The 27,884-nt window shown below is 44.1% G+C and overlaps 1 protein-coding gene across 1 annotated transcript in view; it reads left to right on the top strand.

The window, feature by feature from the left end:
* The window catches only part of LOC115097583, a 112,296-nt gene extending 84,671 nt beyond the window's left edge, over positions 1-27,625 (top strand). The window contains exons 10-12 of the mRNA XM_029613520.1: positions 3,672-3,818; positions 6,856-7,055; positions 27,617-27,625. Of these exons, the coding sequence (XP_029469380.1) occupies positions 3,672-3,818; positions 6,856-7,055; positions 27,617-27,625 (356 nt within the window). The remainder of the gene's footprint in view (positions 1-3,671; positions 3,819-6,855; positions 7,056-27,616) is intronic.
* Positions 27,626-27,884: the final 259 nt, after the last annotated feature.

The following is a 27,884-nucleotide window of genomic DNA, read 5'->3' as shown; positions in this document are numbered from 1 at the left end:
GCTTGCGGGTGCTGGGATTCGTAATCAACTACGAGATATCCAGCCTCCAGCTGACTCAAGTCCTACAGTTCATAGGAACAAGGATAGACACGATAAAAGGGAAAGCTTTCCTGCCCAAAGATAGGGCTGGGACCCTCCATGCTCTGGCATGGCAATTGCAGGCCTGTGCACACCCCCTCGGCTCACCAGATCCTAAACCTTCTGAGGCACGTGGCAACATCAATATACATGGTGCCTCATACCTGCTTGCACATGCGTCATCTGCAATGGGGCCTGAAGGCCCAGTGGACACAATTTCTTCAACCATTGTCAGATATAGTACTCCTCACCCAAGCCATGAAGAAGGACATGGCCTGGTAGCTGGCCTCAGCAATGCTTACAGAGAGTGCCCTGTTCTAGACCTGGCGCACAAGCTAATTCTCACCATGGATGCCTACAACAGTGCATGGGGAGTCCATCTTAACCACCTAGATTCCTGACATCCGTCAATTAAAATTTATTTCAAAGGAGACATTAAAACACTTTAAAAAGCACGACTCAGGCCGAGTTTCACTCCTGTTTTGGAGCTGCTTCAACAGTTTAAATTAACACAAATATAAACACTGATAAAACACATATAAATAAATAAACATATATATACAAAGAGTAAATCATGTGAAACGCATATCATGGTGACATGCGTTGTATTAGTGTTTATATTTGTGTTAATTTAAACTGTTTGCATGTTTCAGCCCCTGAAGCAGCTCCAAAACAGGAGTGAAACTCGGCCTGAGTCGTGCTTTTTAAAGTGTTTTATTGTCTCCTTTGAAATAAATTTTAATTGACGGATATCATGCATCTATTTCTTTTTTACTTCATCACGGCTTTTATAGATTGCCTACCTTTTTGTTTTGTGGGCCCATCTTAACCACCTAGAAATGCAGGCCTTGTGGTCAGCCAGAGAGCACGCTCAGCAGATAAACCTATTGGAGCTGCGAGAGATTCAAAATGCTCTTCTCACCTTTGTTGACCAAGTTTGGGGAAAAAAACGTCATGGTGCACACGGACAACCAGGTGGCCATTTCTACATAAACAAGGAAGGATGGCCTGGTTCCTGGATGTTGTGCAGGGAGGCAATTCAAATTCTGGAATGGGCAGAGAAACAAGCAGTCTTGTTGCAGGCCACCTATCTTCCCAGAATAGCAAACTCCAAAGCAGACCATCTCAGCAGAATATTCCTTCCACACAAATGGTCGCTGAACCAGAAAGTAGCGGACACTATCTTCACCCATTGGGGGACCACGACCATGGACTTCTTTGTGACAGGAAAGTTTGCAGATTTTGTTCTATGTTTCCAAGTCCAGAACGATTTGCACAGGATGTCTTCCTAATCCCATGGACAGGAGCCTTCTCTATGCTTATCCTCCATTTCCGCTCCTGTCTTGTACCATACAGAAATGCATTGCGGATGTAGCCAACCTAATCCTCATAGCCCCGGTGTGGCCAAGACAACCCTGATATGCCTCTCTGATGCGACAGTCAATAGCTCTTCCTATTCCATTGGGGAAGGGAGCGGATCTGTTATCACAAGATGGGAGGAGCTGCTGCATCCCATGCACTCCTCGCTTCATCTCACAGCCTGGAGGTTGAAAGGATGGTACTGGGTCATCTTGGTGTGTCCGACATACAAAATGTCCTGATATCCTCTCACAAGTGTTCCACCCGGAAAAACTATCAGTTCAAATGGTGCAGTTAATCAACTTGGTGCCAGATCCAACAGGTAGACCCATTTTCCTGTTCACCAGAGACCCTTCTGAATTACTACACACACTGTACCAGTCAGGGTTGGCAACAGCTTCAATGCAGATTCATATCAGCGCTACAGCAGTCTATCATTACCCACCCAACAGCCTCCCAGTCTCAAACCACCCATTGCTCTCTTGCTTCATGAAGGACTGTTGCGTCTCAGACCTTCAGTAGCCAAGCTTTCAGTTCCCTGGGATCTGAACCCGGTACTGGAACAGCTCATGCTTCCTTCTTTCAAACCAATGGACAGCTAACACATGAAAATTTGACCTAGAAGGTGGTTTTCCTGGTCGCCCTAACTTCGCTAGGCAAGTCAGTGAGTTGTAAGCTTTGCTTCACTACCCTCCTTGTCAACTGTTCTGCCATGACAAGGCGACCCTTCAGACTCACCCTTCCTTCCTGCCCATGGTAGTTTCAGCGTTCCACTTGAACCAGACTATTACATTACCAACATTTTCCCCAAAACCGCACAGCAATGATAGAGAATGACTTCTGCATATGCTAGACTGCTTGCTGAAAACAGGACTTTGCAGCTCTTTGTTTCTTTCAATCCTAATGCTCCTGGTCTTCCAGTAGCAAAGAGAACCCTTTTGAATTGGATATCATAATGTATTCAGTTCTGCTATTCTAAGCACTTGGCACAACTCCCTGACAAGGTCAAGGCGCATCATGTCCGAGCGGGTGGCTACCTTGATTGTGCATCTTCGCATGGTACCATTGTTGGAGATTTGCAAAGCAGCCACTTGGTCTTCACTACATACATTCACATCTCATTACTGTCTAGACCAGCAAGCATCCTCGGATGCAGCATTGGGGTGGGCAGTTCTGGGCCATTCAACATGGTGATGATCTTACATGGCTGTACGTGGTAGGACGGGTTGGACTCACAGCAGTCAGAAGCAATAATAGAAGGGGACGCTTTGACTCCGTCAGCGGTTGAGATTCAACCCTGTGGCTGGTGTCTCCCAGACAGCATGGCTAATTCAGCCCTGCTGTCCATGGGAAAAGAGAAAGTTTGCTTACTGTAAACAGTGTTTTCCATAGATAGCAGGATGAATTAGCCATGCTGACCCACCCGCCTCCCCGGACAGTCTCTGAAGCATCCACTTTGGGATGGTTTCGCTATGATACAGACTGAGGAGAAAATGGCATTCAAGCGCATGAGAAGATGTGCGCAGCCACACAGAGCAAAGCTCTGTGATCGTGAAGAGAAGCTCTGCCTCAGGGCCACCAGAGGATGTCTCAGACAGCATGACTAATTCATCCTGCTATCTATGGAAAACATCGTTTATGGCAAGCAAACTTGCTTTTTCTCACGTTTGCAGCTAACAAATATTCTATAAGAGGGTCATTTTCAAACAGTTCACATAGTAAAGTCTGCATGAATGTTTTAATTTTTCAAAGCAAAATTATGCGCATAAGTTCACTTAAAAACTCCTTGCCTAATTGGATGGGAACACACATACTTTTGTACACAGAAAGTTGCACTTGCTCCAAGAGGGGTGTAACTTCTGAGTGTAAATTTATGTGCATGCTTTTGAAAATACAAAATATGCATGTAAGTCTTATCCCCACTCCAGCTTCACTCCCCAGAATGCTTACCACTAGTACAAATAAAAGTACATGTTTAATAGGATTAAAAAATAATTTTATACAACCTGGTCTGGACTATTTTCAAACAGCCACTTGCATGCCTAAAACTTCTTTGAAAATTACTCTAAAATGCAGTAAATTAAGTAAAGTGCAGAGATTCAGAAGTAGCCAATATTATTCCCAAAACCTCATGCAAAATGTGAAAAACTCCTTAGTACAACTGGTGGAGAATTATTTCCATATTAAGAGACTCACTATTTCATTTGTCTCCATTCTTTTTTTTTTTTTTCCAGCCTGCTCTCTGGGGTTTCATGGTCGCTTGTGCCAGGAACGTTGCAAAGTGTGCCATAAAGATTTGATCTGTAATTCTCTTCAAGGAGTCTGCCAGGGGAGAGAGACCTGTATATCTAAATCTGCCAAGCTGTTAGAATGCATCTTTGGTCAGTCAGTGTCAATGAAAATATTTTTTCTTGTCTGCTAGATTATTTCTAGGAATGTCCAGAAGAAAAAGCATTTTGTTTCAGTCTTTTTTTCCATTTTGGTTTTTTTTTTCTTTGAGGTGTTTGCCAAACCAAAATAAACATCAAAAGGTCAATATTCAAAGCCACTTAGATGGATAACTCACAAGTTATCTGCCTAAAAGGCAAGTTTTGGAATACTGTGCTACTTGTCCAGCCCAGCGTTGAACATTTTCACTGATGGGGTATGTTCCCGGGTGATTACTAGGGGTAATGCTGGAAGCACCGGGATCACAGTTTACTGCGATCCCAGATTTCAAAAGGAGGTGACAATTTGGGTACTGGGTGGGTGGGAGAGCTTCAGGAGGAGGGTGATGGTGGCGAGGAGGCACTATTTTATTTTTGTATTTAGCGGGGGGGGAGGCTAGAGAGCAGGCATAATAACTGGTTTATTTTTTAATGTAAAGTGGTTTTGGGGGGTCCTAGCCAGCAGGGGGTTTGATTTATGGAGGCAACAGGGAATTGGGTTGGGAGACCCTTGACTGAGGGTTTTTTGTTTTGTTTTGTTTTTAGAAAATAGTGCTACTTAACAGATATCTTTTGAAGAAGGCTGGATAACTCTAGACCAGGGCTTCCCAAACCTGTCCTGGGGACCCCACAGCCAGTCGGGTTTTCAGGATATCCACAATGAATATGCATGAGATAAATGTGCATATACTGAGGTCTCCATGGTATGCAAATGTATCTCATGCATATTCATTGTGGATTTCCTGAAAACCCGACTGGAACTGTGAAATAACTTTTAGCCCCATAACTTTAAACCTAACTGGCCAGCTTTTGAATATAGCCAGTTAGGTCTAGAGCAGGGCTTCCCAAACCTGTCCTGGGGACCCCACAGCCAGTCGGGTTTTCAGGAAATCCACAATGAATATGCATGAGATACATTTGCATACCATGGAGACTCAGTATATGCACATTTATTTCATGCATATTCATTGTGGATTTCCTGAAAACCCGACTGGCTGTGGGGTCTCCAGGACAGGTTTGGGAAGCCCTGCTCTACACCTAACTGGCTATATTCAAAAGCTGGCCAGTTAGGTTTAAAGTTATGGGGCTAAAAGTTATTTCACAGTGCTAAAGCACTATGGCCATAAAACAACTTGGCTGGTCTCAGAGCCGGCTGGTGCCATTTTTAGCCAGTGCCAGGGGGCAGGAATTACTGTGGATCACTCATGCTCATGTATTTCTTCCCAATGGAAGGGGTAAGGGGCTGCAGGGGAGGGGATTTTTTTTCTTTTTCTTTTCCAGGCAAATAGTGCTGAACCAAATATATCTGCAAATTTTCAGATATTTTCAGATTCATTGATTCTTCATTTCAGTTACAACAAGCCGAACTGAAAGTCAGCTCATGCATTGCATTTTACCCTCTTCGGACTACAAAATACAAACCCTTAGTTATTAGTACAATCTTAAAGGTGAATTTTTAAAGCCCAACGCATGCCGAAATTAGGGGATGTATGAATATGCCGAGCTAGAATATGCCAAGTGGATTTTAAACGCCGCCCAGATACACACGTAGTTGCCATTGCGCACACAAATGAAAAGTTCAAAAAAAGAGGTGGGGTATGGACGTGGTCTGGGCGGGCATGGGCGTTCCTGGATTTAAACTTGTAATTAGCGTGTGAAAGTTGTAAATTAGTCTGGCCCTTATTTCATTCTCTCTCATCAGAAATATCGAAAGCTCAAATAAAGGGATATCATTTTATTTAATTTATTTTACTGTTTTTTATTATGATTGTATAATGCACTTCGAGCAATCAATAGAAAGATGTAAATAGAAGGGATTAAGACAATTTGAAAAGTTCTTTACGCACATAAACTAGCTGTCTGAAAACTGACTTCCCTTAAAGGTGAATTTTAAAATCGGCACGTGAGCACACATGTGCGCATGAGTGTCGGCCCGCGCCCAGGGATGTGGCTATTTTATAACATACACGTGTAAATGCATACAAGTTATAAAATAGCCTGGCTGTGGGCACAGGTGTGCTCAGTTTTAAGTGGACTTGTGTCTGTGCACACAAAAGCCGATTCTACAGCATGAGTAGGGAAATTTTAAAAGGGATGCATGCCCACACTGTTACCTGTTTTTCCAGTTCCTCCCCAGTTCTTCCAATTGCCAACTAGGACCTCCAAACCTCTCTGGTTTGATAGCCTATACCCCCCTCCCCCCCAGTTACCCCAGACTCTTCTCAGCCCTCGAAATGGCTCATATTTATTTATTTTACTTGCACTCCATCCATAGTAGAAGTAAAGTTATGCGGCAGGGGATCTTGGCATGGGTCGGCTCGCGTAATTATGAAATTTACCTGTGAAAATTCTCCCAGCTCATACAATGTAGGTGCTTTTGAATCTGTGAAGTTTTCATCAATGGGCCTAATTTTCAAAAGTATTTACGCACTTAAGAATGGGTTTTACACATGTAAATGCCCTTTTACGTTGGTGTGTAAGTGGGCTTTTGAAAATTGCTACAAAATACAGTTTGCTATTGAATTGTCCATAGGATTTACTCTCATAAATGCAATTTATATGCATAAATGGCTTTTGAAAATTGCTACGATAGTGTGTTACATTTACATGAGTAACTCCTTTGAACATTCACCTATACTTTCCCTTTCCCTATCTAACTTTACCCTTTTTTTCATGTAATGAACACACATGCTATGAAATGGTAAATGTTCTTTTACCTGCACTGGGGGTGAGGAAAAGAGCTAATTTCAAAGTGCATTTTTAGAAACGTAAACATGTTTACCTATGTAAAATATTTTGAACATTGCCCCTTACAATATAGACTGCTGTCTGCTGTGAGATATATTAGAGCTATACCTCTGACACTGTTCTGGTATTTACACAGTACAATCAAGTACTTCCCTCTGTTATCCGTCCCCCTTTACCCTCTTCTCAGATTCCTTTCCACCTTTAACAGTAGTGCTCTAATTTTCAAGTTCCCATTTTCCTGTAGGCAGCAAGTCAAATGCTTTATTGATGTTTTGGATTTTAGCTCTAATTAGCAGTCTCTGCCCGAGCAAGGCTTGGTTGCTTTGGAAAGAACACTGTTACTATATTGAGCCTGAGAAACAGGCAACATGGCTAGAAGCAGCAACATTCTGTGCCAACTTCAGAGAAACTGATCTCCTGAGCATTGATGGAGATGAAGAGAAGGTGAGTTCTGGTTTCTAATCTGGTAATAGACTCATTTTGTGTCTCTGTGTGTGGGAGGGGAATTGTTTAAAGTAGGGGGTTACATGTTTCAAATCATAAGAAAGCTGTGAGACACTTTTATGCTGCTGTTGTAGGGCACCTCTGGCACACAGGAGACCTTCCCCAAATATGTCTGCCATTGCCACTGTTTCCTCTAATCTGTGCGCTTGTGCGCGTACACAAAGGTCTTGAATCTTGCACACACAGTAAAACATAACACAGACAAGAAATCCCGATAAAATTTGCATTACACTAGTTCGTAATACACATATTTAAACTGAGCTTATAAAAAAATTGCACGAAAGAAAATGTTTTGCGCATCCAGCCTTTTAAAAATTGGTCACTGAGCCTCTAGTGCACAGAAAGTTGAATTACTCTTGAGGCCATGTGGTGGCCGAAAGGGAAGACGACATGCACAAACTAGAAATATAACTAGCTGAACTAGAAACGAAGCACACAAATAACCAAATGCTAGTGCAATTTAAAAATGAAAATTAGAGGGCCCAGCAGCAGGATCCAGTTGTCAAGATAAGATTATATCCCCAAAAATAAACCAAAAAGAGCAAGAAAAGTCAAGGAAATTTCTCTGGCTCCTAAAAGGTTTTGGCTTGCACCCAAGTTTTCAAGATATTTTTCCACCTCTGCATATAGGGTCCAAAGTTGCAAGGAGGCAAGGCCTCCATGTATTTTATAATCAGAATGTATGGCATTATACAGAATATAGACATTATTCAGAGGCATTTCAAAGACATGGTGGAAGGAAGAAAACCAATGGGAATACTATGTTACCAGGGTATAAAATATATCGATGTGACAGTTAGGGATGTGAATCGTTTTTTGACGATTTAAAATATCGTCCGATATATTTTAAATCGTCAAAAATCATTAGGGCCACGATACAATACCAATTCCCCCGATTTATCGTCAAAAAATCGTAAATCGGGGGAAGGGGGAGGGCAGGAAAACCGGCACACTAAAACCCCCTAAAACCCACCCCCGACCCTTTAAATTAAATCCCCCACCCTCCCGAACCCCCCCCAAATGCCTTAAATTACCTGGGGGTCCAGCGGCGGTCCGGAATGGCAGCGGTCCGGAACGGCCTCCTGCAATTGAATCGTGTTGTCTTCAGCCGGCGCCATTTTTCAAAATGGCGGCGCAAAATGGCGGCGGCCATAGACCAACACGATTCGACTGCAGGAGGTCATTCCGGACCCCCGCTGGACTTTTGGCAAGTCTTGTGGGGGTCAGGAGGCCCCCCCAAGCTGGCCAAAAGTCCCTGGGGGTCCAGCGGGGTTCCGGACCGCCGCTGAACGACCTCCTGCAGTCGATCTCCTGCCGGCGTCATTTTCCGTACGGAAAACGATTCGCGGCAGGAGATCGTTTTCCGGACCCCCGCTGGACCCCCAGGGACTTTTGGCCAGCTTGGGGGGGCCTCCTGACCCCCACAAGACTTGCCAAAAGTCCAGCGGGGGTCCGGAACGACCTCCTGCAGTCGAATCGTGTTGGTCTATGGCCGCCGCCATTTTGCGCCGCCATTTTGAAAAATGGCGCCGGCTGAAGACAACACGATTCAATTGCAGGAGGCCGTTCCGGACCGCTGCCATTCCGGACCGCCGCTGGACCCCCAGGTAATTTAAGGCATTTGGGGGGGGTTCGGGAGGGTGGGGGATTTAATTTAAAGGGTCGGGGGTGGGTTTTAGGGGGTTTTAGTGTGCCAGCTCACGATTTTCACGATTTTCACGATACTTTAAACACCCAAACGGCAACAATACGATTCCCTCCCCCTCCCAGCCGAAATCGATCGTTAAGACGATCGAGGACACGGTTCACATCTCTAGTGACAGTGCAGATGAAACTGGTGGAGGGCTAGCACTAGTAAAAGATAGCATAGATTCAAGCATCATAAAAATCCTGCAGGAAACAATAAGCAAGCACTGCGGAATCCTTATCGATAGAAATTCCATATATGTTGGGTAAGAGTATAGCAGTAGGTATATACTATTGTCCACCTGGCCAAGATGAAGAAACAGATAGTGAAATGCTAGCTGAAATTAGAAAGGCACATACATTTGGCAGCACAATAATAATGGGAGATTTCAATTACCCCAGTATTGACCGAGTCTGTCTCTTCTGAACATGGTAGAGGTTAAGTTCTAGATGACATAAATGACTGCTTCATTTAGCAGCTAAGTACTAGAACTAATGAGAGGGACATCTATTTTAGATCTAGTCATTAGCAGAACACGTGACCTGGTGCAGGGAGTTACTGTGGTGAGGCCAATAAGCAATAGTGATCATAACGTAATCAAATTTGACATAATCACTGGAGGGAAAACATTAAGTAAAATTATTGCAGTAGCATATAACTTTGAAAAGGGAAACTATGATAGGCTAAGGAAATTAGTTAAAAAAAAAAACTGAAAGGAACAGTTATGAAAGTTAGAAGTTTGTATGAGGTGTGGTCATTTTTAAATATACCATCTTCCATACATTAAAAAACATCAAAGGAAAACCAAATGACTTCCAATGTGGTTTAATGATGAGGTGAAAGAGGCAGTTAAAGCCAAAACGTCATTATTCAAAAAATGGAAAGCATACCCAAATGAGAATAGACAAGAGCATAAGCACTGGCAAGTTAAATGTAAAATAGAAGTAAGACAGGCAAAGAGAGAATTTGAGATGAAGCTTGCCAGTGAGTCAAAACTAATAATAAAAACTTCATCAAGTACATTCAAAGCAACAAGCTTATGAAGGAGTCAGTTGGACCACTAGATGAGTGAAGGATTAAAGGAGTGCTCTTGGGGGTAGATTTTCAGAGCCCTGCTCGCCTAAATCCGCCCAAAACCGGGCGGATTTAGGCGAGCAGGGCCCTGCGCGCCGGGAAGCCTATTTTACATAGGCCTCCCGGCGCGCGCAGAGCCCCGGGACTCGCGTAAGTCCCGGGGTTCTCGGAGGGGGGCGTGTCGGGGGCGTGTCGGGGGGCGGGCCCGGTCATCGCGGCGTTCCGGGGGCGTGTTGGCAGCGTTTTGGGGGCGGGTACGGGGGCGTGGCTACGGCCCGGGGGCGTGGCCGCGCCCTCCGTACCCGCCCCCAGGTCGCGGCCCGGCGCGCAGCAGGCCCGCTGGCGCGCGGGGATTTACGTCTCCCTCCGGGAGGCGTAAATCCCCCGACAAAGGTAAGGGGGGGGTGTAGACAGGGCCGGGTGGGTGGGTTAGGTAGGGGAAGGGAGGGTAAGGTGAGGGGAGGGCAAAGGAAAGTTCCCTCCGAGGCCGCTCCGATTTCGGAGCGGCCTTGGAGGGAACGGGGGGAGGCAGCGCGGCTCGGCGCGCGCAGGCTATACAAAATCGATAGCCTTGCGCGCGCCGATCCAGGATTTTAGTGGATACGCGCGGCTCCGCGCGTATCTACTAAAATCCAGCGTACTTTTGCTTGAGTCTGATGCGCAAGCAAAAGTAGGCTGATCGCGCTTCTTTTAAAATCTACCCCTTGGAGTATAAGGAAATAGCAGGTAAACTGAATGAATTATTTGCCTCTATCTTTATTGAGTTGGATGTTAGGAACATATTCACACCTAAAACATTCTTTAATGGTGATGTTCTGAGCAACTAAAACAATATCTGTGACAAATATCTGTGACAATATAATAGAGCAAACTGACAAACTAAAGAGTAACAAATCACCAGCACTGGATGGCACCAATCCCAGAGTCCTAAAAGAAATCAAACATGAAATGTATTTATTTATGCATTGTTATATTCCACAGATTCCAATAAACTACTATATCTGTTCAGTGCAAACCTGTTGTTAATAATCTGTAACATATCATTTAAAACAGCCAGAAGTGTAGCCAATGTGATGCCAATTTTTTTTTAAAACGCTCTAGGGTTAAGTTGACTTAGATAATAACCACCGCTATTACTAGCAACGGTAACATGGAATAGACTTAGTTTTTGGGTGCTTGCCAGGTTCTTGTGGCCTAGATTGGCCACTGTTGGAAACAGGATGCTGGGCTTGATAGACCCTTGGTCTGACTCAGTATGGCATGTTCTTATGTTCTGGAAAACTATAGACCAGTAAGCCTGATATCAGTGCTGGGAAAAATGGTAGAAACAATTCTTTAAAAAAAAAAAAAAAAAGTCACTGACCATATAGATGTGGTTTAATAGGGAAGAGGCAACATGATTTTAGCAAAGGGAAGTTTTGCCGTACCAATCTTTAAATGCTTTTGAAGGTGTAAATAAACGTAGATAAAGGCGAGCCAGTTGATATAGTATAATTGGATTTTCAGAAGGCATTTCACAAAGTCCCTCATAAGAGACTCAGGAAATTACATGGGATAGGAGGCAGTGACCTATTGTGGATTGGTAACTAGTTAAAAAACAGGAAACAGACAGTAGGACTAAATGTCAGTTTTCCAAATGGAGAAAGATTATTAATGGAAGTAAGGTAGGAGCCTGTGAACTACAGGCCAGTTAATCTGACCTCTATGGTGAAAATAGCATCACTACTAAAACAAAGGATAGTACAGTTTCTCTAATCCAATAGATTACAAGATCTGAGGCAGCATGGTTTTACTAGAAGTAGGTCTTGTCAAACAAATCTGATTAATTTCTTTGATTGGGTGACCAGAGAGCTGGAACAGGATGTAGATGTAGTGTACTTGAATTTCATTAAGGCCTTTGACGCAGTTTCGCATAGGTGACTTATATATAAATTGAGCACCCTTGATATGGGCCTAAAGTGGCTAACTGGGTTAGAAACTGATTGAGTAGGAGGCAACAAAAGATAATGGGAAATGAAATTAACTCTGAGGAGAGGGATGTTACTAGTGGTATGCTGCAGGGATCAAACTTGGGAGATATTGGAGAAAGATTATTAGGAAAAATTTGTCTTTTTGCAGATGATTCCAAAATCTGCAATAAGGTAGACAGCCAGGAAGGTGTAGAAAGCATGAGAAGGGATTTGGCAATGCTTGAGGAATGGTCTAGGGTCTGGCATCTAAGGTTTAATGCTAAAAATAAATGTAGAATAATGCATTTAGGCTGCAAAAGCTCAAGGGAGAGATACAGTTTCAGAATCCTGCTGCCGTCCCAGACTCCATGGTGGCGGACATTCCATTCACTGTGTGGCAGGGAGCCACCATTGGACACGTGTGATACTAGGACCCAGTGAAGATTTGCTTAGAGCACACATGCACATCACTGTACACGATTCAGCACACATTGGCAAGAGAGTCAGGTACCTGCCCCGATGATGATGTCACACGCTTAAGATTACTTAGCCTGCATGGACTTGGATTTGTTGCGTCAGCAAGAAGGTTTCCTGGTTCCTGCTCCTCCTGGTTCCAGTCTTCTGTCTTGCTCAAGCCCTCCAGCCTGGTTCCTGCCTTTGACACCAACCTGGTTCCTGTCTTCAGCTCTAGCCTGGTTCTTGTTTTCAGCTTCTGCCTGCTTAGCCTTCAGCAATGCTTCATTCTTCGCCTGTGGCTCCGCTTCAGTCCACAGCCTTATTTCAAGCCATCAGCCTTGTCGCAAGCCATCAGTCTTGCTGCAAGCCCTCAGCCTTGTTCTTGCCTGGCTTCAGCTGCAAGCCTGGTCTTTGTATAGACTTTTGGACTCAGTCATAGTCTGGCCCATATCAAAACTTGCTCACTTGCCATTGGCGTGGGTCTCAGGACTCTACCTATGAGGCTGTGTCATGGCAAGAGGGGTTCATACATACGCAGTACCTTAGGGTTTCTGAGGCCATGAACTTGGTGAATGCATCCCCGCAAGGGGCCATCTCTGCCTTGATCGCCCAGATGCAGGATTAAAAAACAGAATTGATTGGTCTCCTGCACCAGTTCATGCAACAGGCCCAGCAGCAACTCGATCAAGTAAAAGACTCATTACAGATCTTGTCACAGCATTTAGATGTAATATTCAACATCCAGCTTCAGTCTCAGTTCTAGTTCTGGCAAACCCTGCACCAGCACCTATCCAGTCTAGTGAGTCCATGATTCAACTACTGCATCTCCAAGGTATGGGGGTGATCCTAAAGCACGCAGAGGATTCCTTAACATGTGCAAGATATAATTTGAATTACAGCCGGCTCATTTTTCTTTGACTGTGTCAAAATCACATATATACTGTCCCTGTTGAATGTTCCAGCTCTTGCTTGGGCCCCTCCCTTGTTCGAACAAGATGATTTGCTTCTCAGGAATTTGGGAAATTTCATTCACAAATTTTATCTGATCTTTGATCAACCTGGGCGTGTCATGTCCACTGCCACAGAGCTCCTTCATATTCATCAGGGCAATTGTTCTGCTGGTGAATATGCAGTAGAATTCTGAACCTCAGCTTCCGAACTCAGTTGGGATGAAGAAAGCCAAACTGCCATTTTTTGGCAGGGATTATCTGAGAGAATAAAAGATGAACTTACAGCCCAGGACCTTTCTCCATCCCTCCAAGCACTCCTTGCCTTGTCTATTCATATTGATTTTAGATTCCAGAACAGGCTCATGAAAAGAAGAACTCTCAGCAGACCTCACTCGTTGTTCCAAGACCTCCGAAACTTTTGCAACCCATCCTGGAACCACCAAAGATGGCTACCTTCGAAAATCCATGCAGTTGGGTAATACCTGACTTTTGCTTGATGAGAAACAAAGGTGAAGACCACAAAATCTTTGTCTCTACTGTGCTACACAAGATCATTATATCCGTCAGTACCCTCTGAGACCAGAAAACTCTATAAAGAGAAGACTCGTCGGTAAGGCAGCCTTGCACCATCCTGCTTCCTCTCTGCTACTAACAGTTCTGGTATGTCTTACCTACGGAAAACACTCAGTTCAGACCGAAATTCTGATAGTTTCCAGAGCTGGAGGCAACTTTATTCAAGAATCACTGCTATGTCAATATTGTTGCACTACTACCTAACATACAAAGAGAAAATAACTGAATAAAATATGGCAATTTTATATCCTAAATTGTAAAATAGCCATATATAAGGGAAAGCCTTGTTTGCCATTTATAAGACCTCATAAACAGAATCTTCAAAGGTTACGTGTCTAGTTGATTTCTGACATTGGTTATCCTTATGAAGCCATCGATAGACACTGTTGGTGCTAAAGTCATGTTCATCTCTTTTGAGTTTCTTTATTTTAAGCTGTTTAAAAAAAAATCTAAAGTCGTCAAGAATTTTCTTATGATTACTAATTATTCTGTCAAGATGCTCCAAGGAATAAGTTTCCTTAATATGTGTGAAAAAATGCTCAATTTTGCTATTGGTTTCTATAATGTTAGATTTAGGGGTAGATTTTTTAAAGTTTCGCGCAGGTGTCCTTGTGCGCACGCTAGCCAGCACGCGCACATGGACGCCTGATTTTATAACATGCATGCGCAGGTGCAAGCATGTTATAAAATTGAGGGTCGGCGCGCGCAAGGGGTGCACAATTGTGCACCCTGCACGCGCCGATGCCCGCAGCCTTCCCCAGTTCCCTCTCAGGCTGCTCTGATTTTGGAGCAGCCTGGGAAGGAACTTCCCAACCCCCTACCCTAACCAACCCGCCCCCTAGCCCTGTCCTAATCCCCCCACCCCCCAAACAATTATTTAACCTGCTGTGCCTGCCTAGCCAGCACACGATTCTCTGACACAGCGGCAAATGGCCCTGTCCCGCCCTGCCCCACCTCCTCCCCGCCCCTTTCCCGAAGCCCCGGGACTTAGATGCGTCCCAGGGCTTTACACGCATCGCTGGGCCTTTGTAAAATGGGCCCGGTGCACGTAACCCCACCTACGTGCGTAAGGCTTTTAAAATCTACCCCTTTGTATATTCCACACTGAGTAATATCAGATCGGTTGAGCATTTATCCAAACCTTTGATGATTCCGTTTATGAGGTCTTATTAACGGAAAACAAGGCTTTCCCTTAATTATGGCCATCTAACAATTTAGGATATAAAATTTCCATATTTTATTCAGTTATTTTCTTGTATATTATACATTCATAAAACACATTTTTCTTTACAAAAACACCATACAAGAAAATAAAACAGTTACATACTAAAATGACACATCTGTATAAAACCTAAATGAGCAAATTATGTTATCTTATCAATATGCTTCAGTAAAAATGCTCTATCTAAAAAAACTTCATCTCCTGCAACTCCAGCATTCTTTCTGGCAATTTATTCCATGCAACCACTGTAGCAAATGAGAAAGCTCTGGACCTGGCATGCCCTTATTTTCTCATATTTAGGTACTGCTTTTGATTCTGTATATGGCAGTGATTGATTTAGCCACAGCACCTGTCTGCCGGCTGACCACACCTTAGTTTGCCACCTTACTCAAGTAGCCTTGTGTCACTGTGCCACCTAAGCATGACTACATAAGTCCTTGATGCTGCTGCACATGTATAATGATATGATTGATCAAGTCCCTCCTCCACCAGTTTCCCCTAATGGATGCCACCCACTTTTACAGGTGGAAGACCTCACACCTATGCAGCATCAGGTCAGTATTGCCCTACAGAAAAAGATTATATTAAGGATTGACTTTTTAAAGCATTTCATTATGACTCCCGACGGCTTCACTCCGCCTACCTTTCTTTCTTTGCACCTCCTCTTGCTGTGGATGGACACCTGGCTGCCGCGGCGTCTGCCTGCCGTCCTCTCCGGCGTCCCCAGAACGGCTTAGGCACTGCTTCCCGCCATGCTCCACTTGTACCTTAGGGCTTGCGCACCGCGTGGCCCTCACTCTTATTTCCTACTTGGCGCGAACCTCAGGGGCGTCCCCTGTGATGACGTCGTGCTGCCCGGATATTTAAAGCCTACATTGTTTGCTAACCTTTGAGTTAGCAAGGGGATTCCTTACGGATGGGATTCGCTCTCCGTACCCAGCCTCTCTGCCTCCAGTTCCATTGGACTCTTAATGCTAACGGGGTACCCGCTCCTCGGGGGCCTCACTTGCTTTTCAGGTCGCTATCCGGAACCGGTACTCACTCCTCGAGGGCTCATGTTCCCTGACTCACTGCCTGCTCCTACCTTCTCTTCTGCCTGGAAGGATTCGCAATCTTCAACACCAGTGAGTACTACTATCTTCACCTCAGAGCTGTTCCCTAGAACCAGGTACTGGCTCCTCGAGGGCCTGCCTTCGTTCCAGCCCTGTGCCATCTCCTACATAGAACCGCTGTGTGAGTACAATACCTTCAGGCCTCTCAGCTCTCAGGGATCAGGTACTCGCTCCTCGAAGGCCTGCTCTCCCTATCCTGGGGTTCTCCATACTTGGGCTTGTGCTTATTCCACTGTACTCATTATTCTCAGTTCTTTCCACTACAGCACTGCTATCGGAGAAGTCGCTGTTCCAGCGCCTGAGGGATACTAGCCCAGCCGGGCTACTTCAACTGCTCACTACTGCCACCTCTGGTGGCTTCATCACATTGTCTAATAAAAGATCAATCTCTGTGTTTGTGTGTCCTAAGCTGAGCCTGACCTGTGGTCCCTCACGGGACTGCCCCCCGTAAGTGTGGTCAGCTGCCACAGTATCCAAGGGTCCACCCAAACCTCACTAATTATAACAAGTGTGCCTGGCATTGGCCCCAGAGGACTATATACAGAATGCTATTGAAGTTGGGCATGTCTTCTGGACCTTTGTAAATATTCCCCACCTACATAAATTGTTCATATAATGAGGGTGATGAGGGGGAATTCAGGCAGTGGTGATTGACTTGTTGGCTTAGGGGCTTAAATGGCCTACTTCCTTCCCTTTCAACAGCCCAGTTTGGCTGGTGAAGAAGTCAGATGGAAGTTGGCAAATGACCATCAATTACAGAAAGCTGAATACAGCCAGATTATTACTTCCCTCTGTAGTCCCTGATGTGGTGACCCTCATCAATCTGATTCAAGGACATCTCAGCATAGGTTATGCCTCATTGGAGCTAGAGGTCTCTTGCACTCTATCCTCTGCCAAGTGGCATCTGTGCAATGCAAGAGAGGACATCCACTTCCCATCAAGTTTTGGTGCTGCAAATGGATCCCCATGGCTACCTTCAACATACTATTTGAAGGACAGTTCCTGGCATCTTACTTGGCCCTAATGGAGACTACCCAAGTGACCTAGTCCGTAAAGCTTCAGACCCAACTACCAATCATGTTATGGCTTGATAGGAAGACTGCTGTGTCCTGAAGCAGCTTTACCTTCCTTTCCTCCATTTTGAAGTGGAAATGGTACATTGCCACCTGTGGCCAGTCAACATCTGATGCACCTTCTCACTCACATGAATTAGTGATGCGTGGCTCAATTGACAGCATTTTGGCCCCTTTACCAGTGGTGTTCCTTGAGACAGAACTATCTGAAGCTGGACCATTCGATGCATTATGTTGTTCTTATCTACAACAGTTTGCATGGCAAACACTTGAGGTTCATACTGCTATGTACAAGGCCAGCATGAAAGGAAAGCAGATGTCTATGACCCCCAGGAAGGTGCCCACTTTGTGGATGAGCAGGTAGGCATGAGTGGTCAGTCTGCTGAACTGTGAGTAGTACCTCTGGCCCTCTGTCATGCAAAAGAGCATTGGCTTTCTTATTGCATCATCTATATGGACTCCTGACCCATGTATATGGGCCAAATAAACTGGCTGGTCAAATGACAGAAGGATGCCTGGCAGATAAACAGGAAGCCTCTCTTGGGAGGGGACCTGTGGCAAGAGATCTGGGCTCTCAGACTATAAATTCATACACAGGTCCATCATGTGGATGCTCATTCCCCACTCTCTATGGAAGAAGTGAACCATAATACCATCATGGACCAAACAGCAGAGATTATATCACATCCTGCCTAGTATAAAGGGAAGCTCAGAACTACTACCCAGTGCCTTTGCAATAGGTCTCCTGTTCATTTTGCAGTGCTAGTTGCTTTGGCATGTTCCTGTGTGTTCCAGCCTTGCCCACGCTTGTCTGTTCTATTCTGTTTCTCTTTCTGGCCTGACTTCTCATTGCCTTAACCTCAGTCTGGACCTCGACTCCACTTTTGAAGTCTGTCTGCCTCAACCTCAGCCTGGCAACTGACCTTGCTTACTTCTACCTTCCTTGTATCAGGCCAGGAAAGCCCTGCCATCTGCCAGAACCTGCGAGCTCAACCCAAAGAGGAGATGGCAGGTCAGGCAGAATATCTAATCTCCTGGTGAATCAGCTGCCGCCTGTTAAGGCTATCTTGTGCTCACACAAGATAGGCCTATATAAACTTTATGGTGGCCCGAGGGTTCACTACCCTTGCTCTGAGACACCTTGGGACATTTTGAAATGGAGAAATGCCAGATTTTGGCTTGACAAAGATGTCTGCTAGTCAACAGTGATTTCCTAAGGGAGGCAGTGCCCTGTTGTTTTCTGTGCCAGCAAGTCAAACACTATGCCCTGCCATTCTTTGGCTGACCCTGGGGCAGGAGGAGAATCACTTGCTCAGTGACAACAGTACATACCCCAGGTTACATCTGAGATAAATTATATGTCTGAGAAAGGTGGAGTGTAAGCTCCCACCTCTCCACCGCTTACTGTATAATTTGTTTTAGATAGTGTGCTACTGATGTTTTTTTTTAATGTGAAACTAACCTATTTAATATTGCTTCTCCTGTCTATTTGCCTTTCTTAGTCCTGAAAGGTTGAGTGCCTTGCCCACAACCTGCTGAGGTTTTTGCATTGGGATAAAGTTATACCACATTGGTGGCCTTCCCATCATTCCTGTTTATTATTGACCATGCATTTGCCTCTCCGGAGACACATCCACTAATAGTGATGACCATGCAGACTACTGGATGAGATTTGATGAACATTGTTGTTTATGTGCTTTCTGTGTTTTCCTTGCTTTCTCTTGCTCATTTTTGCTATATTTTTGTTGTTTATTGCTTGCGCTCCTCAAGCTTTTGTTTCTGCTTGCCTTGCACATTACGATAGTCAGTGTTCCACTTTCTGTAGACGATAGGAATAGAGTGTGTTGTCATTAGGGACAGTGGATCGAAAGATATCTAGATGTACATGTAGCAATAGTCCCATGGGAAAGTGAAATACTTTTTATATGATCTTATCTCCCTCTCTTTCTCTGATGTTCTGTGCATAAGAATGCTGCTAGCAATAGTTTTGTTTTCTAATGGACGGCCCATGTCATTTTTCAAATTGGCATCAGCCAGCTCTTTGCTCTATCATGTGACAGGCTGCCCAATGGAACTAGTAGCCCCTGACACAGGGTAGGAGAAAAGGCCTGCTGGCACCATTTTGACTAATGGCAGTTGCCGGCTCAGGAGCCAGGAGATTGCTCCTGGGCCTCCTGCTAGACCACCAGGGATTTTTGGTGCGTTCTGGGGGGTTATGATGGTGGGCTAGGGTGGGTGCAGGGGTCCACACGTGGGGGGCTCCATATTTTAATAAATGGGAAAGGTTGGGGGCTAGTTCTGTTTTTTTAAAAAACAAAACATAGGAGGTGGAGGTGAGAGGGAACGCTGCTGGAGGAGTATATTTCTACTGAATTACCTGATTTCCTCAGAGTTTTGGAGTTTCCCAGCTCTTCGGCACTTGTGAGTGGCAGCAGGGCAGGACTTCCGTGAGACTGATGTCACGGAGGCGGGACTTGCCAATCTTTAAAACTAGACGCTCTGCGGCGTTCCATTGAGGTGGAGGTGAGAGGGAACGCTGCTGGAGGAGTATATTTCTACTGAATTACCTGATTTCCTCGGCGTTTTGGAGTTTCCCAGCTCTTCGGCACTTGTGAGTGGCAGCGGGGCAGGACTTCCGCGAGACTGACGTCATGGAGGCGGGGCTTGCCAATCTTTAAAACTAGACGCTCTGCGGCGTGTCGACGAAGCCGTGCGAGCCAAAGGGGCGCGCGGCTTGGTCCCATCATAGCTGCGTTTGAAAATAAATGAACTTTGAAACTTCTGAAGAGCTTAAGATCAAAAAGTGAGTATCTTGGATTTATTGTTACCCTCTCTCCGAAGCCTCCACTCACTCACAAAGTTATTTTAGTTGTTTTGAGTAAACAGAGCTTGTAAGGAGGGACCTGAGGCGATTGAAAAATTTCAAATATATTAATGCCTCATACAAAACGTAAGGCAAAGGTCAGGGAGATGCCAACATCATCCCCTGTACTTGCTGCCTCTCAGCCCCGGATCCCAGCCTTCTTTGCTCCAATAACAGATTCAGAACCAGTGGAACTAGTCGCTAGAGGAGGTATTGAGCAACTGCCTTCCTCTTTGACTGAAACTACCTTGAGTCCCGGCGCCCCTAGTACTCCTCCTCCACCTTTACATATTACATCTGATTCTTTAAAGGGATCAAATGATTCTCAAAAGAAAGGAGAAGGAACTTTAGACACACTGGGGAAAATGGACCCAGAAATACCTGAGAGTTTTTTATTGCATCTAGAAAAACCTGCTGAAATAACGATGGACACACTTTGGAATGCAATAAAAGCTTTGGAATTATCTGTGGTAAATCTCACAAAGATAACAATGGATTCAAACCAACAATTTAGGAATATTGAAGTCTTTATGTCACTGATGTAAAAGCTAAACAAACAGAGAGTAGACTTGCTAATTTGGAAGTATGGCAGCAGAAGTTTGCTCGTGCGGAGATTATCTATGATAGGAAACTGGAAGTTTTGGAGAATTCTTTTAAATATTTAAATCTTAGAATACTGAACTTCCCAAAAGTTGATTTGATTTCTCCGTATGACATGTTTAAAGAGTACTTGTTAGAAATTTTAAAAATGCCTCAGTCTACTATGCCTACCATCTCGAAGATTTATTATATAAATTCTAAAAAACCATCTATACAAGTTAATAGTGAAGGCCAAAATTCCTTAGATCTAACAGGGGTTATTGAATCAACGGTAGATACTGTTATTACAAATAGAGCTATATTGCATGTGTCCTTCTCATTTGCTATTGACAGAGATGCTGTCTTTAAATCATATATGAGAAATAGAATGCTTCTTTTCCATGGAGCCAGAATATGGATATATTCTGATTTATCTAAACAGTCCCAAGAAAGAAGGAAAAGGTTTCTCAGCTTAAGACCAGAAGTAGAAGCGAAAGGGGGGAATATGTTGTTAAAATTCCCTTGTAAGTGTGAAATATTGTTTCAGCAACAGAAATTTATTTTCTTTGAAGTATCTCAGTTACGGATATTTTTGGATGCACACCCCCAAGAGAGTGTGATTCTAGAACAAGAGGCTAAATAGAGAGAAATCTGTTATTACTCTTATTTCAATTGTACATCTGGTTGAAAGTAATCTTCCCAGAATTTCCTCTGATAAAGCTCCTTTACATATACTTTGTGAGGAATTACTTCATTAATTATTGCATTTGAAATTCAGATGGGTATAATAATAGTGGTAGCATTAAGTTTTCAGAATGTATTTTACTCCTATCTCAATTTCTGTATGGATTATGATATTGTTATTTAATTGAAATGCATAAATAAAAAATTAAAAAACAAAACAAACAAAAAAAAAAACCATAACTAGCTAAATGAAAAAAAAAAAAAGATCCAGGGTTGGACCTGAAATGGCCTATCCCCAGACTGAAAATGAAACCCCAACAAAATTTTGTAAAGGTTCTACCCCTAGACAGTATGGTGTGAAAAGCTTTCCAATTAATGGTAACAAATTTTCTCTGAAACAAGAAGGCAGATGACTACAAGGAGTTAGTGGAAAACTTCCTCAAAGCATTTAAAAGCCTTGGCTGCAACATTTCTCTAAAGATACTTTTTTTGCACTCTCATCTAGATTTTTTCCCACCAAACTATGGAGCAGTGAGCAATCAGCATGACAAGCAATTTCAGCAGGATATTGCAGCAATGGAAAAATGGTATCAAAGCAAATGGAGCCCATCAAAGCTTGCAGACTATTGCTGGACAATGACAAAAGATATTCCATTTAATAAATCCAAGAGACAAATCAAGAAGAGCTGAGTAGCTACTGAATAAAGACTAGACTATGTACATATATATACATAATAGTTTTAGGTCTTTTGTTTCACAGTAAATTTTATGCAACCATAAAACACAAAAAGACCCAAGTTTACAATTTATGATTAAACTCTACTATCTACGTAGTATATACACAATAGACATAGACATAAAATGTAAAAACTTAAATATAATTTAAACAGTAGCCAATCAGCTGGTTAACTGTCATATGTGAATCCAGCACATCAATATAAAAAATAAATGGCACATTTTATTGCTGAAACAGATGACTTAAAAAAATTTGTATACCAATTTTCATCAGAAGAACTGGGCACAGATTCTGCAGGTTCTCCATATAATAATTCCAAGCACTCGCCAAGTAAGGCCTCCCAATTCTGCACAAAATATGTCATCCATCCTCGCTTCCACTTGAGAAAGACTCGGCAGTCCAGGGTCCCCACAGCAGTGCAGTAGTTAAATGCCTTAACAGAAATATGTGTGCAAGTCCAAAGTGAATTGGATTGGGATAAAGAGTTGCAGAGAAAATATGATGACAGGTGACTCCAGGAAATTCCACAATTCACGATAAGGGGATAAGACCTAGGTCTTCACAAGGCACATAAGAAGCAACAGACCCTCAAGTAAACTCGAGCATAAGTTTATGGGACTATTTATGATTCAAGAACAAATAAATCCAATGATGTTCAAGCTTCATCTTCCAGCAAATTTTCATGTTCTCCAGAGTTCCACATGCCCTCATGAATCCATATAAACCTAATCCCTTTCCAGCAAGACAGCCCCCTCTTCCATCACTAATCACTGTGAAAGAGCACCAAGAGTTCATTGTTCATCAGATTCTGCATGTCAGATTTATCAGAGGACGTTTGCATTATGTGATGGACTAGAAAGGGTATGACCCAGAGGATCACAGTTGGGAACCAGCCCAAGAATGTCCATGCCAAAGAATTGGTGGCCAAATGTTACTAAGAACATCCGGAAAAGACAAGAATGAGAGCCTCAGGTGTGCTATTCTATCAGGGGCAGCAGGTATTGAACTCATGGCCCCTGTTCAAGGCCAGGGAATCCTACAGTGGAACTATAGGAACTCTGACTCACCAAGAATCCTGCAGGGTATACTAAGATAAGCACAGTTAGGGAGACTCACCTCTGGAGGCTCCCTATTGAACCAGCATTAGTTGTGTCCCAAATTGAGGGCAGGATATAAGAAGCCCTAACATGACAAACCTTTGCTGGTCTAACAGTCCTTATAGAATTCATTCTGTGATATCTTTGTTGCTTGGCCCATTTCCTGAGTATTACTGGTTCTTGCTTCATTTCTGGTCCTTGGCTCTGATCCCAGTCTTCAGCTCTGCGTTTGGGTCCTTTTCAGTTTCTGGTTTCTAGCCTCCATTTTCTAAGTCCTGTCAGCCACCTGTACCCAAGGGCTTAACCCACAGGGAATGGTGGCTATTTCAGGTATAAGAATTGACTCCAGATCATTTGGCCTCTCTAAGGTATGCCCATGCCCAGGCATTGTACCTCGTCTCTGTACTTAGTGAAGCAGGGCCATGACAGGAACCAGCTCTCACACCATCTCAGAGCAAAGTATGCAGAATTAATTTAACACTGAAACTTTTTATAGCACACAAAGATACACTCAGAATAAAATTTAAGCCTCAAACGACACATAGTATTAATTCAAATTTGCAAACTTCTTTCCTAGCACACATTGGGGTCAATATTCAAAAGTCATTAAGATGTATAACTTAGTTATCCATCTAAATGGCAAGTCGTGGGATATTCAGCCTGTTATCTGGCTGAATTATAGCCGGATAAGTCATTATCCGGCTATAATTTATCTGGATAAAAAAGGGGCAATCTGGGGTGTGACAAAGTTATCAGGCTCAGCCAATTTTCAACTAAAATCAACTAAGTTAGCTGGATAACTTTAGACCTGCTTCCAAATAGGTCTAAAGTTACGCTGCTTTGTGTAGCCAGAGAACTTAACATTTAACCAGATCTATTCAAAAGAATATATCTGGTTAAGCAGCATTTCTGTAAAATAAATAAATAAATCATGGGCCAGCAGGCCCAAACCTGTCCCCATCTCCCTCCCACCCGAACTCAAGGTCTTATGGAACCTACCGCATCCTACCGTGATCCAAGCTAGGCTCTTCTGCTGTTGCTAGGCTACTACATTAGAAGCGTATGCTCCCAAAATAGTATGAGAAGTGTCATAGCGCTGATTCTTTGGTGCAGGCATCAACAGTATCATCATAAATAGCCCCTGGCACAACAAAATGTTGCGACTGTCACTGCCCGACGGCTTTGCTCTGCCTACCTTTCCTTTTCTGCGACTCCTCCTGCTCTTCATGGACGCCTGGCTGCCGTGGCGTCTTCCTGCTGTCCTCTCCGGCATCCCTGGACCGGCTTGGGTGCTGCCTCCCACCAAGCTATTCAGGTACCTTAGGGCACGTGTGCTGCGCAGCCCTCATTCTTATTTCCTCATTGGCGCGTTCCTCAGGGGCGTCCCCCTGTGATGAAGTCACACTGCCTGGATATTTAAGCCTACGTTTATTGCTAGCCGTTGAGTTAGCAAGGATGATCTTACGGATGGGATTCGCTCTCTGTACCCAGCTACTCTGCCTTCCAACTCCTATTGGACTCTTTCTGCTAATGGGGTACCCACTCCTCGGGGGCCTCATTGTTTCTTTCAGGTCGCTATCAGGTAACCTGAACTCACTCCTTGAGGGCCCATGTTCCCTGACTCACTGCCTGCACCTATCTCCTCTTCTACTTGGAAGAATTCGCTACAGACACCATCAGTGAGTACTACTATATCTACTCCTCAGAGCTGTCTCCCTGGAACCAGGTACTTGCTCCTAGAGGACCTGCCTTCGTTCCAGCGCCAGTGCCATTTCTTACGTGGAACCGCTATGTGAGTACTTTTGCCAACAAGCCTCTCTACCTCCAGAGATCTGGTACTCGCTCCTCGAGGGCCAGCTCTCCCTATCTCGGGGCTTCTCCATAATTGGGACTCCGTGAATGTTCTAATGTACTCACTTTCTCAGTTCCCTCCACTAGAGCACTGCTACCGGAGAAACCGCTGTTCCAGCGCCCTGGGGAATACTAGCCCAGCCGAGCTACAACATCTACTCACTACTGCCACCTCTGGTTGTTTCTCAAACTGTCTAAATAAAGAACTATCTGTGTTTGTGTGTCCAGAGCTGAGTCTGACCTGTGGTCCCTCACAGGACTTTCCCCCGTTGGCATGGTCAGCTGCCACAGTGTCCAAGGGTCCACCCAAACCTCACTAACTATAACAGATTGCTAACTCCATGGATCCGGCACAGCTCAATGCCTTGCAGGCCATTCCTGGCCTGTCCCTGCGCATTGCTGAACAAGTCGCATTGGAGAAACTCACTTCTGCGTTTCATCAGCTGCACGCACAGAAGAATCAAAGCGCTGCTTCCAGTAATGGAGATAAGTTACCTGAAGTAACTATAAAGACTATGGTACCTCTGGCTGCTCCAGTTCGTTTCTCTGGAGAGATTCAAAGAACTAGAGGTTTCCTAAATCAGTGCTGCATGCATTTTGCATTATAGCCTTCTCACTTCCCCACAGCCTATGCCAAAACCACTTATATTCTATCTTATCTTGATGGAAGGGCCTTGTCTTGGGCCTCAACGCTATGGGAATGTAAGGATCCAATTCTGCAGGATATTGATGGATTTTTGGATTTGTTTAAATCCGTTTTTGATGATTCTGCTCGAGTGACTGTTGCTGGTTCTGCTCTGGTGGACCTGAAGCAAGGCAACCAACCACTGGCTGATTTTGCAATAGAGTTCAAGATTCTTGCAACCGAATTATGCTGGGATTCTAAATGTCTGAAAACCCTCTTCTTCAGAGATCTGGATACTCGCTTGAAAGATGAGCTGGCCGCTCATGAGACACCTGACTCGCTGGATGAACTTGTGGCTTTGGCCACTAGAATTGACCACCGGCTTCATGATAGAGTGAAAGAAATCAAGCCTAGTAAAGGACCAGTTCAGAAGGAGGTTCGTGCTAAACCTGCACTTCAGATGATCCCAGCAGTACCTGTCACCAGTGGAGAAGAACCGATGCAACTTGGTCACAGTCACCTGACTACAAAAGAGAGAAGACTTCGGAAGAGGCATGGCCTGTGTATGTACTGTGGACAAGCTGGTCACGATGTCCAAACATACCCAATTCATCCGGGAAATGGACGGGCCTAAGTCCTGCAGGAGGACTGTTCTTAGGCCTTACTACGCCCTCTCCTCTGCTCTCTCTCCCAGTCTCTTTGATCTACGGACCATCCAAAATTCAAACTCTTGCCCTGGTGGATTCAGGGACAGGAGGCAACTTTATACTTCGACACCTAGTGGAACATTTGAGGATTCCCTTCGTCACTTTGTAGATTCCACTGCTCTTATCATCTATCCATGGAGAGCCTTTACCCAGTGCCCTGGGGAATACTAGCCCAGCCAGGCTACAACATCTACTCACTACTGCCACCTCTGGTGGCTTCTCAAACTGTCTAAATAAAGAACTATCTGTGTTTGTGTGTCCAGAGCTGAGCCTGACTTGTGGTCCCCCACGGGACTTCCCCCCGTGGGTGTGGTCAGCTGCCACGGTGTCCAAGGGTCCACCCAAACCTCACTAACTATAACACAACAACAGTGCAAAAGTCAAGTGGCACTGAAGATGTGCAGATATAGAAGAAAAAGCAGGCCTAAAACTCTTTCTGACTAATCTCCTTCACTACCTCTGCTACAGCCATGTTCCATATCTGCTTCTTTCATTAAAGAACCAAAGCTTCCTTTTCCAAATTTCCTGGATGGCCACTCATTTGTTCAAAAATTTTGGTCAAATTTTGTCAAGTCTTATGCAGATGAGCTGCTAGATAAGAACAGGACCATAAAAATGCCAATCTTAGAAAAATGTAAAAAATGAGTTAGAATCTAAGTGTGCTCCTCAACCACTTTACCAGTGTCAGGATTTTTTGCGAGAACAGCTGATTCAAATATTTTCAGAAGAAGCTAAATCTTCTCCAGCTTATTCTGATCAGTCATATATCTCTGCCTGGCAGAGCTTCCCTAAATGTGCCGTCGGACCTCGCTCCAGAGTCTAATAAATCAGAATCATCTCCTAAGGATACAACATACTCAGTATTTATACAGAAGATGTCAGATGCCCTACTGTTCAACTATATTATTTCAACAAACTTACAAATAATCTATGCCAATAAGTGATAATAACATCACATTGATCAGATTTTGCTACTAGCTATCTACAGATCAACAAGCAAAGGTAGTGCAAGGGTGGTAGGGAGTAGGAGGAAGTCCACCTCATCACAAGCAACAGCAGGCCGCATCACTTTCTGCTCTTAGGCAGTGGGGACTCTCTATCCTCCACACCTCCCTGACTCCTCAGTTGTCAAACAGCAGGCTACATGAGCTTGACATAGAAGCTATTTTCCAGGATGACACTGTGTTCTAGTAGGCTGCAAGTAGGTAACATATATGTAAAACTTTCATACCTATAAAAGCTAATATAATTCCTGCTTTTTAGGTGGAGTGAAGACAAATGTAAGGGCACCAATGTTATCTCTTGTGGGATCATTTGTGTTACTCCACCTAAGAATAGACAAAAGTTACATCTACACTATCTACTCTCTGGGCCTGGCCCCTGCAGCTGCAAAAATATGGTCGTTAGAGATGAACAAGAACAAGTGGTTAATATACTTTTCAAGTAGGATTCTCACTAAAGAGTTATGTGATTACAATATTAGGTGCTAGTCCCAGAGAGAAGACTCATTGTTTGATCAGAAGTGATATAT

Source organism: Rhinatrema bivittatum, chromosome 8, assembly GCF_901001135.1.
Source record: "Rhinatrema bivittatum chromosome 8, aRhiBiv1.1, whole genome shotgun sequence".
NCBI lineage: Eukaryota > Metazoa > Chordata > Amphibia > Gymnophiona > Rhinatrematidae > Rhinatrema > Rhinatrema bivittatum.
This window is presented reverse-complemented; position numbering and strand designations above follow the sequence as displayed.